At 35.4% G+C, this 13,764-nt stretch overlaps 3 protein-coding genes across 5 annotated transcripts; 1 reads left to right on the top strand and 2 right to left on the bottom strand.

Moving 5' to 3' along the window:
• Positions 1 to 1,969: 1,969 nt before the first annotated feature.
• Positions 1,970 to 6,652, bottom strand: LOC123315707 (solute carrier family 22 member 21-like). 3 transcript variants are annotated; one of them, XM_044901535.1, is made up of 9 exons: positions 6,243 to 6,652; positions 5,659 to 5,884; positions 5,125 to 5,231; positions 4,913 to 5,067; positions 4,292 to 4,406; positions 4,105 to 4,158; positions 3,399 to 3,889; positions 2,921 to 3,102; positions 1,970 to 2,844 (listed from the first exon to the last, which is right to left on the bottom strand). In XM_044901535.1, the coding sequence occupies exons 1-9, from the start codon at positions 6,398 to 6,400 to the stop codon at positions 2,707 to 2,709; spliced, it is 1,626 nt and encodes a 541-aa protein (XP_044757470.1). In that variant the 5' UTR covers positions 6,401 to 6,652; the 3' UTR covers positions 1,970 to 2,706. The 3 variants fall into 3 exon arrangements, with proteins under 3 accessions (XP_044757470.1, XP_044757472.1, XP_044757471.1); XM_044901537.1 differs by having other exon boundaries at positions 5,659 to 5,870; positions 6,243 to 6,411; XM_044901536.1 differs by lacking the exon at positions 4,105 to 4,158 and having other exon boundaries at positions 6,243 to 6,649.
• Positions 6,653 to 8,720: 2,068 nt separating this feature from the next.
• Positions 8,721 to 11,989, bottom strand: LOC123316136 (exocyst complex component 1). The gene is made up of 9 exons (XM_044902126.1): positions 11,327 to 11,989; positions 10,957 to 11,269; positions 10,400 to 10,856; positions 10,171 to 10,343; positions 9,923 to 10,119; positions 9,512 to 9,867; positions 9,279 to 9,424; positions 9,099 to 9,221; positions 8,721 to 9,038 (listed from the first exon to the last, which is right to left on the bottom strand). The coding sequence occupies exons 1-9, from the start codon at positions 11,854 to 11,856 to the stop codon at positions 8,814 to 8,816; spliced, it is 2,520 nt and encodes an 839-aa protein (XP_044758061.1). The 5' UTR covers positions 11,857 to 11,989; the 3' UTR covers positions 8,721 to 8,813.
• A 46-nt stretch (positions 11,990 to 12,035) lies between these two features.
• On the top strand, positions 12,036 to 13,661 carry LOC123316137 (eukaryotic translation initiation factor 3 subunit M). Its single transcript, XM_044902127.1, has 6 exons — positions 12,036 to 12,197; positions 12,249 to 12,428; positions 12,506 to 12,600; positions 12,656 to 12,874; positions 12,972 to 13,381; positions 13,436 to 13,661. The coding sequence occupies exons 1-6, from the start codon at positions 12,153 to 12,155 to the stop codon at positions 13,642 to 13,644; spliced, it is 1,158 nt and encodes a 385-aa protein (XP_044758062.1). The 5' UTR covers positions 12,036 to 12,152; the 3' UTR covers positions 13,645 to 13,661.
• The last annotated feature ends 103 nt before the right edge of the window (positions 13,662 to 13,764 follow it).

The following is a 13,764-nucleotide window of genomic DNA, read 5'->3' on the forward strand; positions in this document are numbered from 1 at the left end:
ACATTTGTTTTTCAGCATATAACATTTATTTTTTCATGTACTTACAGCCAGTACTATGCCATTTAAGAAATCAAACCTTAAAAATAACATCTGTCAAGTGGTGACCATCTTGCTCGAAACATGTTGCAAGTCTGTTCAAAAACCCTTGGTGAACGCGCTCCAATAAGAAATCATTGCGTTGTGGAAAGTCAGTTGGTTTCAGCTGCTGGACAATTGCCAATTTGTATGGGTGGAATCTGAGGTCATGTTTGACAATACGGCGAACTGTGGAACGACTTAGTCTTAATGCTTGCGCTTGTTTTCGCACTGAGCGGCATGGACTTGTTCGCAACGCGTGCCTCACCCTCTCCACACTTTCGGGGGTCCGTGCCGTGCGAGTAGGTCCTGGTGGCTTCTTTTTCATCACATTTCCAGTTGTTCGAAGATCGTTGACCCACTTCAGAATCGTGTTACGACTTGGGACAGCTCCATGACGGCCAATATTAAATTCACGCCGAAACAGTCTCTGCGTAGCCACCACTGATTCACCATTTTTGATAAAAGCTTCAAACGCGAACATGCGATGCCTCACACCCCACGCAGTCATGATGTACACTAAATGGCACATTCCAAAGGTTCAAATGGGACCTCCACAACGCAATGATTTCTTATTGGAGCGCGTTCACCAAGGGTTTTTGAACAGACTTGCAACATGTTTCGAGCAAGATGGTCACCACTTGACAGATGTTATTTTTAAGGTTTGATTTCTTAAATGGCATAGTACTGGCTGTAAGTACATGAAAAAATAAATGTTATATGCTGAAAAACAAATGTGTAATACTCATTCAAAAACCGTCAGGTTCCCGTGGACCACCCTGTATTATATAAATATATAATTTTTATGACCTCTAATAAGAGTCTCAAAAGAGAGTGCCAAAAATTGCTTTACCTACTAAGCAATTGCCCTCTAAATTTTTCTACTATTTTTTTTTAAATTAGCGTATTTATATTTGCAGTAATGAAATAAGCTTGAATTAAATCTTCTTTAAATTGGGCATACCCATAGGATATGTATTCGGAACTGTACTTTTTAGCAAGATGTGTAACTCGACCAAAAATCTAACAATTTAAACATTTCATCGAAACTCTGAAAAATACATTGAAATAAAAAATGTAATTTCATCCACTAACCTGATGCAACCTCCGATGCAAAAATATCCGCAACCAATATTTCGATGAAAATGGAAAACATTTAGTTTTATACTGACCTAATTCACTTATTGGACCTTAAACTGACATGGATAATTTTTCGGATCATAAAATTAAATTTGTTGAATTCGGACAAAAGAATGGTGATAGACGGGAGAATATTGCAAGTTCTCCAAGAAAACTCTGTGACAGGAGTCAGACCACAAGAATATTTATGACCATTGTCCAGTTCATCTCTGTGATGAATGGAATATTTTCAATCAAAATCTCTTTAACTTTTTAACGAACGAACGAATTGAAAAGCATATATTTCATAATTTCATTCAGCTTTGGGTTATCTAGATAACCCAAAGTTTTCGACTGCCGCCGTAGCAATTATTTACAAAATGCACGAAAAAGTCTACTACCCAACATTAATGATCGAATCACGATATGATTGTCCAACTCATGTCTGTGTTGATATGATTTTTGGTACCTATAGACTCTCTATTGAACGAGATCCACATCTTGTTTAAAATACACACTTTCATACTCTGAAAAAAGCCTGATGCACATACTTCATTCATTCCCTTCTTCAAATCAAATGAATTCATTATCATATAAGTTTTTTTTTACTATCAAGTTTTTGCTGAATACTTATCGTGTATCATTTATGACATTTATTCGGAAATACTACTGGAAAAAGTCTGATTTATCAAGGAATCATCGAGTTCCATTCACAACAAGCAACAATAAACTCTTTTGTAATTTGTAACAATTTTATGTCTTGGACTGAGTGATATTATGTAATAGTAACGTATCTGTGATGAAATAATTGTCTTCAAAACCCAACTGAAATGTTTTTATATATATTTTGCTGTTATACGATTATTATCACATGTCAAATCACTTCTTCGAAATCCCCATAGCGTCACTAGTTGAGTTCGAAAATAATTCGGTGACTATAAGTTCACAAATGATATATATTTTAGTAGTAATGTAATAATTGTTCTGATGTATGGAAACTATATTTTGTGATAAGAGTTTAATTAATTCAATGTATGTATGTATTGAATAAAGATGGATACGAACTGATTACCTGATCCAAACTGAAGTTAAGTTTAAATTTCCCAACTTGATCATAACTAATACGTAACTGAATCGTAAAACATGTTCGAAACATATATTGAAACAGGTGGCTGATTTCATACTCAATGAATCCATAACTCAAACTATATAAACTAATAAACCATCAACTTACCATAAACCACAACTAACCATTGGTAACTTTTCCATTTGGAAAAAATCTCTACAGGAAAGGAAAATAAAACCAACACTTGTCTGCATTTCTTGATTATACATGTGTCATTTTCAATTTTTCTGTGATCTCAGATTGAAATCTCGATTCACCATAAAAATGACAAGACTTTTTGTGTTTTCCTAAATTTTCGATATTTTTCCAAATTTTATCTTCGCCATTGTTTCATAAAGCCTCTACCCTCTTCAACGTAGAATATACTTATTTCATAATCAAAAATATTACTTAATTTTTTCCGCCTCCTGGATCGTATCTGGCAGTTTAATCCCGTTAGTTTCGGGCAGGAAAAGCGATAAGAGTCCAGCCAATCCTGACATTATTGCGAACAAAATCATGGGAAGGGGTCCCCAAAATTGGCCCTGAAATATAGATCGTTCAGAAGAAAACTCGGGTATCGAACGGGAATTTGCTGATTATTTCAAGACAAATGCTCACCAATAAGGGAATCTGGGGACTAGTCATCGAACCAAATCTGCCCACTGTAGAACATAATCCCATCACAGAATGCCTGAAAGGTGTTGGGAAAGATTCGCTGGTTATGACGTAGATAATATAGAAGGCTGCCGTCGCCCCAAACTTTCCCAAACAATAAATGAATAGGTATATTCCTGAGGAAGCTGGAAAACAATAAATCTCCTCTCAATTTGGTTTGAGAATTGAATACCTTACTCAAAACACAAAATAAGTCATTAATCATTTTAAGTCATGTTTCGAGATTCTATGATCCCTGAAGAAAAATTCATGATGATGATAAATTCTGCTGAAATGGAGTTTTCGTCACAAGATATTGCTATTTTCTCTTCAGAAGAACCCAATTTCCTTTTGAATTATGAGTTCTATACAGTGTGTTTCAAAATTCGATACAATCATTTTGGGGGTATTTCCCCTTGCGACACATCAATAAAGTACTCACTTTGTGGGGTGAATATGAAGGAAACGCAGGCAGCAAACGTGATAAAATAGGAGGCGCAAATGGAGGTCCGTCGTCCCAACGTGTTCACCAAAAAATTGCAACTCCAATATGCGGGCAGCTCTGTCAACGATATCAGTATGAAGTCTAAGTACTTATTGCCGTAAAGACTGACTGAATTAAGGGTGATGCCGTAAAATAAAAATGCGCACGTGATCCATCCGAAACAGCAATTTACGAATCTCCAGAACAGACGCGAAGACTTCATGATATCGGAAAAATGGACGGAAGTTGGGACGATGGAAGTGGCTCGCTCCAGCTTATTTAGCGTGTCTTCGGGTAGATGCCTGGCGTTGAGCAATGCCATTGAGCGAAGCGCCTTCTTCGATTGCTCTATTTTTCCCTTGCTCAGCATCCATCTGAGGGACTCTGGGAGAATCCAGTAGAGGAGGATGAGAAAAGAGCATGGTCCATAAGATAGATAAATCATTGTTCTAGAATAAGAGATACCTATAAGAGTTAGCAAGATAGAGTATGTTAATATGGGTTAACGATGGAATCATGATATGTTGAGTGGCTTTGCCCACGGTATTCTTCAAATTCACTTGAATTCCAAAGAATTTCACTTCCAACTACTGTCATGTCATATATTTGTTCCATTTGTTTAAAATTGTGTGCTCCCCTCTCCTTTATAATTCTGAAAAGTTACCTGATTCTTAATTTTTCTAACGCTTTATCAGTCGCATTATGAACTGTTCGATACCTAAAAAGAAAGGAGAATTCTTGGAAAATATAAATCAGAAGATACCAAATTCATAACAAAGGCAAAGCCAACCTCATACAAGTTTCATGGTGCAATAAAAAAATTTCAGATATTTCAATATATTTTCATTTACCTCCAAGATTTGCACCACCATGCTATAACAGCTATCAAAATCTCCCCTATTGTATAACAGGTATTGAGGATTGTACCTACGAGGGCTCTTTTTTGCGGTACCACTAGTTCCACACCTAAAATAATGGATACAGTATATTTGCGCTTGTCACAAACTATGCTAAGAGTCAAGGAGATGCACAGACTCTCTTGGTTGAAGCACCTGACTCCCCATCATCAAGTCAGAGGTAACGAATTGGGTTTTTAGAAATAAAGTTAGATCTAAACACGGGGAGTATCTTGAATCGATGGATTGTATGGATAAGAAAAGATAGGAATGACACTTGTAGTTCGATGCTCTCGCGAAGTGTGCAGTCTCTATAAAATCTAGTTGTCTGAAGCACTGCTCATCGTGGTGGTTATCCTACATCATCTATACATTTACGAGCAAGAATCCCCCCATCCAATTATTATTAATTGATATGTTCCCGAATGGACTGTCCTAAGTACACCACCCCTCATTTTAACGTGGTTATTCCACAGATGTCCAACCGAACACCATGTCCGCTCCAGAGGAACTGCTGATCAGTATTGAGATTTTATACTCTGCTCTCACCCCAAAGATAAGTCATCTTTCGCTTACCCATGATGAAAACGCATCCACAGGTCCCAGCGCTGAAGATTGCTTCCGTTAATTCGAAGAGCAGGAACCAACGGAAGGATGGTGAGAGCGTCTTCACCAATCCAACAATTCCACAAGCACTCATTCCAATGAGAAGTAATCGTTTTCTTCCAAATCTATGGGATAGAACGGGTGATTTAATTTAGAAATTGGTGAATAATTCACGTACATACTTATCTGAAATGAAACCAGTTATCGTCAATCCTAGAAACATTCCCACTGTGTTCGTGGTACCCACAAGACTTAGGGCCCATTTTTTATCATCGCATAAAAGGTCGAACTAAAAGAGGTGGATGATTGAGGGGGTTTGTTTCGATGAAAAAATGAATAGGTGCGAAAAAATTTAAGGAGTGATTTCTTGTTACAAAAAAACTGTTTATGGTTCTATCATATATAGAGCAGCCCCTGTTTGAATAAAGGACCTAAAGATGGCACATGAAAAAGGTTTCTTTCGGAACAAATTTCAGGGAGAGCTTTTTCTACTCTTTGGGAACACCACCAATTTTTGTTATTTCCCTCTCCCTCCTATAGAATATCTGCTCAATTTAATTGCCGTCAGTTTTCTGCTTTCTAAGAAGAAAAGTGAAGTTTATTTTCCAGTTGCCATCTTTAGAGAGCTGTATATCTAAACGGGTGCATAATCACTCCTTAGATTCTCTCGCAACTAATCATTTATACCCTTTATACTCATTAAATTAAGTAATTACTTCTCTGGCTAGGTAAAAATCCTCGTCATAAAAGTGAAAAGTAGAGCATTGAACAGTAAGGGACTCATTGAAGGCTGACGATGAGCAATTGCCAAAGGTGGCATTATCCATCACTTTACTGTACATCAGGCATTTCACTGGTTTGTTGTGATGGTTGAAAGGAAGCAAATGCCTCAGCAAATCTGAATTGGCAGTTATTTCGTCTTCACATTCTGGAATTAAACACCTGAAGAAATTGGAATATGTCATTTTTTCTTCAAATTTGACGCAATAGAAAACATAATACATATCCATTTACGATGAGGGAGACATTAATTTTCTTTGAAAACTCTAAAGATTTCAACCAGTAGAAAATGACGCAATTTAGGAAATATTGGAATTCACGTTTTAGTCTTTGGAAGTAAATCATCTCTCAATTTCCAACCCTCAAAATGATTCGATTGGAAAATTCTACCTGTTGAGTAGTTGATCTTTCCAGTTTTTAGGCACTATTTTTTCCCTATATACCTACTGGACTTTGCAGTATATCAATACTATTCCTCTACTGTAGATTTCTCCTAAGAAAGAAAATCGTATTTACTCACCTATGATCAGAATCCATGGATGTGAAGACATAAGCTATATGTGTCGCAGAATGAAGAACAATTATTGAAGCTAAGCAAAAAAGAATGATCACTTGCTGCTTTCCTATTCCTCCCATTTGAAGAAGTATATCGTCCAGTATATCATCACTAGCCGTCATTTTTTGTTTTTTTCTTAAATACTAGATTTTAAAAATTAACAGACCACTCACACTGGAGATCACTAATGTTATTCAATCAGAATTGTAATGCAGGTCCATTCTCTTAATCTATATCGTTTATTCTATTAGGAATATTAAGTTTGTACAGGAAGTAAAACATCTGGATACTCAATTTTACTATATGCTCTCGCTGGACATAATACCAAGTCTACAGATAGAAAAATTGAGATCAGTTGTCCATGAGATATTCCTTGGAAATTTATATTCATGTACAGTAGAATAATATGCATAAGCGGAAATTTCAATTGAATTTAACATTTCGAGCCATAAGGTTGGGATGAAGTTTATATTTCCTATAACTTGCAGAAAGGAGAAAAATTAAGTCAGACAGCTCAAATTTCATTTGAAATCAAATTGTTGTATAATATGTTCTCTCAAAGGTTTACACATGAGGAGACGGTGAATTTCTCGAATTGCAACTAAACTCCTGATTTTTGAAAAAAAAAGATTTCAAATGGTATGAAGTCATCTAAGATATCTAGATATACTGGCATCAATCTGAAAATATAACATCCAGAAAAAATGTTCTTCCTTCTCTTTTAATGGATAGATATATTTACTGAATATCTCACAAATTTAAAATCTCATCAAATCTGAGCAGTTTTCTCCTTTTTGATCCTCGTAGAAAATAATAATATTATATTAAACACTTTAGGCTAGCATACTGATGTATGTTTCGGTATTTCGAACAATTTTGTCATGCATTTCTTTTGATACATTCCGTGAAAATGTTGTGTATGAAGTAGATACCTGAGGGTGAGATTTTCACTGTAAAAACATTCAAAGAAAAACATATATGCGTTGAACAACTTCATTAAATTATACACATAACATGCACATCGAAAATTCAAACAAAAACTGAAAATCAAGCATCATATAGCTATAACAAGCAATGCATGGAAGCGATCCTTTTTCGATCTGGCTAGAGATAAAGGCAACTTTGGTGACATGTCACCGGTATCAGAGGCAGGTACTAATTTCTTGACCAAACCTCTGCCTCTGACCAAAGTAATAAATTTTTCAAACCATATGCGTGGTTCGAATATGGCTGAATCCTTATCGTAAAGGGTAGGTCAGAATTGACCTAACGATAAATTATTTCGCTTTTTCTGTTGGTTTGAAAAAAAACCACTCGAACAAATACACAAATCAATAAAAAGCTACCAAACTTTGAAGAAGAAGTCCTGAAGATTAAGAGAGTTACGAAATTTTCTGAAATCTTTGCATATACATGCACTCTCTTCAATTGTCACCGGAAATAACTCAAGAAGAATCCACTAAATACGAATTTATTGAATCGAGCGTCGTTTTGCAAGGATCTTTTCAATTCTAAGTTCCAATCGGCGCATTTTGAAGGTTGAACATCCAAGAATGAAGCAACTATTGAACATCATAAATCAAGGAATAGGTAATTTTTACATAGATCTATAATAACTCAAACAATAAAATTTTAATCATATGCATACATTGGATCCAAAAACTTGCTCAAGTCATAAAACTTGAATTTGGTGAAAAACTTGTGCGTTGCATGTTTTTCCAACTCATATACATAATAATGAGGAACATTTCCTTCCAGAATCAAAAAAGGAATCCAAATGGAATTGAACAAAATTGAAACTAGATCCTATTTAAAGATTAGAGATCTAGAGATAGGATCTTTGATCCTATTATTGGAAGTGGAACAGAAGATGGAGATAGATTTTACACATTTTCTTTACTACTTCTACTATAGTTACCGAAATCGACACCAGGTGGCGCACCGTGAAGTAAGAAGCAGGGTTCAAGTATTCAAAGCTGAAATCTACCCATTTGAGCATCTTCTAGAATCTCTTCTGAAGAAAAGTCTAGTTTTTCTTATAGGATAAACTCTCAAATTGTCGCTTTTATGTAGAATGTGGCTGCATCGCAATTTTTTCGTAAAGAACATTTCTTCTTGAAAAAACTCGATAACGGCTGGATCGATTCCAACCAAAATCAATAGTCTTCGTCGCGCTTCAGATGTGCAAAAACGTGAAAATTTTCACATCGATAGATTCAAAAATGCGGACTGTGGCGTGCCCACAACAATCAATAGGCTTGATAGCTTCAAAATTGCGACTTGCAGGGTATGCTGAGCTGAATGTATGCTCTCTGCAACGGATTTCGTGAATATTTTTTGGAAATGCGCCTCTGAGCCTCGCAGGAGCTGGCGCTTGTTAGCAGGCTTGCAAAGTTAAAGATAAGAACGAGGAACAAAGATGGGTTGAAAGAATAAAAAACATTGTTTTAAGATTTTCATTATTGGTAGTAACAAATTTTTAACATAACATATAAACTTATATATAGCAGACAATCACTTTGGTGGTTGTTTTTTTTAATGAGACCTCGCGATATCGGAGAAAAATCGCAAAATATCCTCGATTGTGAATTCTAGATTTATTAAAGAACCAGGATAACATTGTTGTATAAGATCTTCTAACATTTTATATTGTCTAATAAATTCTTCTTGCATAGCTCTCCAAACGACTTGAAGTAAATTCTCCTCTTCTGAAAGGTGCTTCTCAACTTTTTTATATAAAGCTTCTAAACCTTTCTTAACCTGAAACATCAATTGAAAATGACAATTTTTTCTTGCTCTTACACTTTCATATGAACCTACCGTGCTTCCAGGATATTGCTGAATGACTTTTCTCAATTCTTGTTTGTTAAAAGCTAGTTGGTAACTAACCTCAGACATTTTGACACCACTTGCTACCCTTGCTTGAACCCCTTCGAAAAAATTCTGAAATTTCACTGATATAGTGGACGTACATGTTTGATATACAGATTAAGTAATTACATTGAGTTTTTCAAGAGGCCTTCCGAAATATAATGTTACATAAGCCTGTAAAGCATCATTATATTTTTGTTTAGCTTCCTTCCTCTGGGAATCCAGAACTGATATTTTCAGTTGGGATAATAAGGAATATAAATGGTGGTAGTTTTCTGAAAATATAAAATATGAATCCCAAATTCCTCTTGTAAGCTTATATGTATCTGTTGAGAGATAGAAGATATCAATAATTTCCTTACCCATCTTAACAACTTGAGGTGGTGTCTTGTTATGCTCATTAGCATGAACAGATATATACTCAAGCATTGTATCTACCAGCCTAGTATACCATTTTTCTAAATCGGCCCTCCTTCCGCTCTTCAATAAACAGTCAGCATGTGTTGCAAACTCTTCTAAATTCGACACATAGGCTAATATGCCACATTTCGCTTTCCTCTGAGGCTTATACTCAACAATCGATTCTATTTGATTCTGCATAAATTGGTCGAGGGATCTTTTGATCTCAATCAGCAGAGAACCAATTGTATTGCTAAGAAAGGTACTCTTAGCTGTCATAACATGATCGTTCAATCTCACCAGGACATACATACAGTAACTGGAATCAAATGAATATTCAAGCTCCATTTCACTCCAAAATTATTCATACTCACAAACTATCCTGTCTCTTTATGTTATCAATTAGATTATCCAGCTCAGTTTTCAGACAGGAAAATAAATTAGTCATCATATTCCTAACATCTTCATTTATTTGCTTATCGACTTTTCTTTGAGGTATTGTTTCCACTTGCGTCTCAGTTCCATCCAAAGTGGTGAGAGTATTTTTTGAGCTTGGACTCAGGACGTCCAACTGAAAATTTCAGTGATAATTTCTATTTCTGTAACTAATACACTTGAGTACCTGAAAAAAATTTACACAAAACATTTGTTCTTGTAGACACACTGGTTCCAACTGGGTCAACACTTGATCTAATATGTCATCATATTTTTTCCTGTCACTTGTTGATATTTCTAAAGTCCAGGTGTCCCTATCATGACCTAACAATGATGTAGGGGAAGCCAAAGTTGTTGAAACTGAAACAAAGATTGCTGATCATAACTAACAGTAAAAATTGGGTGAATAAACATACTTCCAATTTTATCTCTAGCACTCTCAAATAAACTCTTCAAATTCAACTCGTACAGTTTCCCAAACGAATCTGTATATACATTTTTCAACTGTCTATAGGACTTTTGATCCATTACTTTCAACCAATGCATCAACTCAGTGTAAGAACCCAAGTCAATATGGATGTTATTATGCAAGGGCATAGAAATACCATCCAGTTTCCCCTTATAGTTTCCATAATGGATAAATAAGTTATTCAGTTGTCTAGAAATACTTCTAGCAAACATTTCCTTGTATTTCTCGAAACGCCTCCTCTGTTCTTGGACAGCACTCATTTGCAGTAATGCTTTATCAATATCGGAGTTCATAGCATCTTTCAAAGCATTACCAGCTTCAATTGCACTTTTCATACCCTCAGGAGTGGTAAAATCCGACTCCTCCAATATTTTCTGATGTTTATGAGAGAGATTGAGCCGAGTCTGAAATATAATAGTATCCTATGAACCATTCCATAAAAAAAATTTAAATAATGTACAATTCAATTGCTCAGTGCTTCTGTTCTCTTCATCCTTCTCTTACCACTATTTTTTCCAATTCCTCTAAGAGCAATAGATTATTTTTATTAGCAATAGATATCATAGAATTTTTCTTTTCCATTTTCTCCATAGTTTCCTTAACATGACAAAGAATTTCATCATATGAATCTAGAAGAGACTCAAGCCTTTCTGCTTCTTCGATAGCCTCATTCAAATTCTTCATTAATTCTTCGACCTGTTTTTCTGATGCAAGAACACATTGGACATTCTTTTCATCTAACATTGATAATTCTTTTTTCAAAAGTTCCATGAAGGACTCTGCATTTCCAATGGTAAACTTACATTCTTGCATTAAACTAAAATGAGAATAATCCAATCTAAATATTTACACCACACAATTAATATGAGCTCACTTCATTAGATCCTCCTGCTCCTTCTCTGTAATAGCCTGAAAATCATCGTCATTGTCATTTTCCATTTCCATTAAATCAGAGTTTTCGAATTTATTCTCAGGGGTCATTGCATATTCAGATACCCATGATATAGGTACATTTTTAAATGTAGGCATTTCTTTCAGGATATGTTTTTTAGCCTGCCTCCATAAGTTGTAAATGAAAGACTGCCTCTCCCTAGTGTCTGAAGCAGTCCATCTATAAACTTTATCAAAATACATATCGAACTCCTGAGTCTCTGGTGAATCATTGTGACCATCAATCGACTTGAGTTCGGCCAAAGTCCATGTTCTTTTACGTTTGAAACTGTGCTTATCAGTTTGCTTTAGCTGAACTATTGATATGTTTACCGGAACGGTAGTACTGCTAACAATGCAGAGGAAAGATGATTTCTTTTTTTTTAAGTATTTCCCAACATTACAGCAGGTAATAAGTCTTTCCTCATTGGACTGAAATACTTCTTTTTGCAGAATTCGACTTATAGAAGTCATATTTAGAAAAGGAAAATATGAAGAGTTCTAGAGTTATTCACATAACTTTTAATTCTTGATATTAATCTACGCCCAATTATTTTGTAGGTGCTCAAGTTGACGTTTCAGATAATTAGGTTAGGGATGTGTTTACCTCTTTTTTCTATGGTACCTTGTCAAAGAAATCAAATTAATTAAGTGATCTGTGAACTAACCTAATTCTTCGTTTCTCACCCTTCGTAAGCTACATTACAAGCTGGTGGTTTTTTATATTTTTCATTGTTACATTTGAACGGAAAACATTTAAGAAGCAAAAAATGCAGATCCCACCTGTTTTTATAGATGTTACTCTGGAAGACCAGGTACTGATTATAGTATGTCTCATGCGGCAACTATTAATTGGCTTTTTTCAGGCGTTGGAGCTTAGGTCATACTTCAAGGGATTGGGAGCTGAAATATCCGAAGAGAAATCTCCGAAAGGTATTGAAGATGATCTTCATAAAATTATTGGTGTTTGTGAAGCGTGTTTTAAAGAGGGGAACGAAAGCGAAGTGGAAATGATACTCAATGATATTGTGTCCATTATGGTTTTGGTGAGTGTTGTCGAAATAACAATGTTGCTAATAGATATTGAGAATTGCCGGAAATTAATGGGAGAATTATTGTTTAGATCCCTTTAGATAGATGTGAAAGTATCATTATGGCCTTCTGTGAGAAACTGAGCAAGGCGCCTGGCCAAAAATTGGGAATTAGTTGTTTGAGGGTGTAAGTTTGCCATAATTCATCATATCTTCTGAAAAATTATTCGTTTGTATTACAGTCTCTGGCTCCTCTTCCAATCATTAGATGAAAGCTCTCCAATTCGCTACAATGTCTATTATCATATACTATTGATTGCTAAACAGACTGACCAAGTCAGATCTGTTTATGAGGACATTGCCCATCTCAAACAATTATTTAATAAATGTCCTCCCTCTAACGAGCAACTCCAGAAACTCTATAGACTTTTACATGAGGTTCTCTTGAAAAGTAATGAAAGGTAATTTATGTATATGAAAAATTATCATCTCTTCTAATAATCTATTAAATTCAACTCACAGTGAAAGTAATTTTGTTTTGTCGATTTTATTTTCCAGTGAGCAAGCTGCTAAAGTTATGATTGAACTTCTGAAAACCTACACTGATAAGAATGCCTCTCATGCTCGAGAAGATGCAATTCGTTGTATAGTCTCTGCCATGGCAGATCCAAAAACATTCCTGCTTGATCCTTTACTCTCCCTCCAACCTGTGAAGTTTCTCGAAGGAGAATTGATACACGATCTACTGAACATATTTGTCAGTGAGAATTTGACTGCTTATCTCAAGTTTTACAATGAACACAAAGAATTCGTGACTTCCCAAGGATTGAACCATGAACAAAATCTGCAGAAAATGCGTCTTCTCTCTTTCATGCAGTTGGCAGAGAGCCAGCCTGAACTGAGCTTCGATCTTATTGAGAAGGAACTTCAGTTGAAACCTGAGGATGTTGAAGGGTTCATTATAGAAGGTGAATTATTTAGTTTCATCTTGTTCAATTCAATTAATTCAAATTTTTTTCCAGTATTGAAAACTAAACTTGTTAGAGCACGGATGAATCAGTCTGCTAAATCTGTGTATGTCACTAGTACCATGCATAGAACCTTTGGACGAGCCCAATGGCAACAGTTGAGGGATTTGCTGTTCTCTTGGAAATCCAACCTTAGTTCTATTCAAGAGGGCATGAAACATGTTACACAAACACAATTGGAATTATTGAGCCAAAGTCAATAAAGGACATTCTTACCCTACCTTCCCTGTTTCTTATTTTAAAATACCTTTTTATTTCCGGACATAATGAGGGTGTCATTTTTTTTGTAAACAGTGAATAATTCTAAAATGAACATAGAATTT

The sequence above is a fragment of the Coccinella septempunctata genome, chromosome 6 (genome assembly GCF_907165205.1).
Source record: "Coccinella septempunctata chromosome 6, icCocSept1.1, whole genome shotgun sequence".
Lineage (NCBI taxonomy): Eukaryota > Metazoa > Arthropoda > Insecta > Coleoptera > Coccinellidae > Coccinella > Coccinella septempunctata.

Excerpts from the sequence above, each read along its gene's own strand:
- LOC123315707 (XM_044901535.1), bottom strand. The coding sequence starts at position 6,400 with ATGACGGCTAGTGATGATATACTGGACGATATACTTCTTCAAATGGGA. Across the intron at positions 5,885-6,242 it reads TCCATGGATTCTGATCATAG|GTGTTTAATTCCAGAATGTG; the intron begins GTGAGTAAATAC and ends CAATTTCTTCAG. Across the intron at positions 3,103-3,398 it reads CTTCATATTCACCCCACAAA|CTTCCTCAGGAATATACCTA; the intron begins GTGAGTACTTTA and ends ATTGTTTTCCAG.
- LOC123316137 (XM_044902127.1), top strand. The coding sequence starts at position 12,153 with ATGCAGATCCCACCTGTTTTTATAGATGTTACTCTGGAAGACCAG. Across the intron at positions 12,601-12,655 it reads GGAATTAGTTGTTTGAGGGT|TCTCTGGCTCCTCTTCCAAT; the intron begins GTAAGTTTGCCA and ends TTTGTATTACAG. Across the intron at positions 12,875-12,971 it reads CTCTTGAAAAGTAATGAAAG|TGAGCAAGCTGCTAAAGTTA; the intron begins GTAATTTATGTA and ends TTTATTTTCCAG.
- LOC123316136 (XM_044902126.1), bottom strand. The coding sequence starts at position 11,856 with ATGACTTCTATAAGTCGAATTCTGCAAAAAGAAGTATTTCAGTCCAAT. Across the intron at positions 10,344-10,399 it reads TGCTAGAGATAAAATTGGAA|TTTCAACAACTTTGGCTTCC; the intron begins GTATGTTTATTC and ends TCTTTGTTTCAG. Across the intron at positions 9,039-9,098 it reads AGCAATATCCTGGAAGCACG|GTTAAGAAAGGTTTAGAAGC; the intron begins GTAGGTTCATAT and ends TTGATGTTTCAG.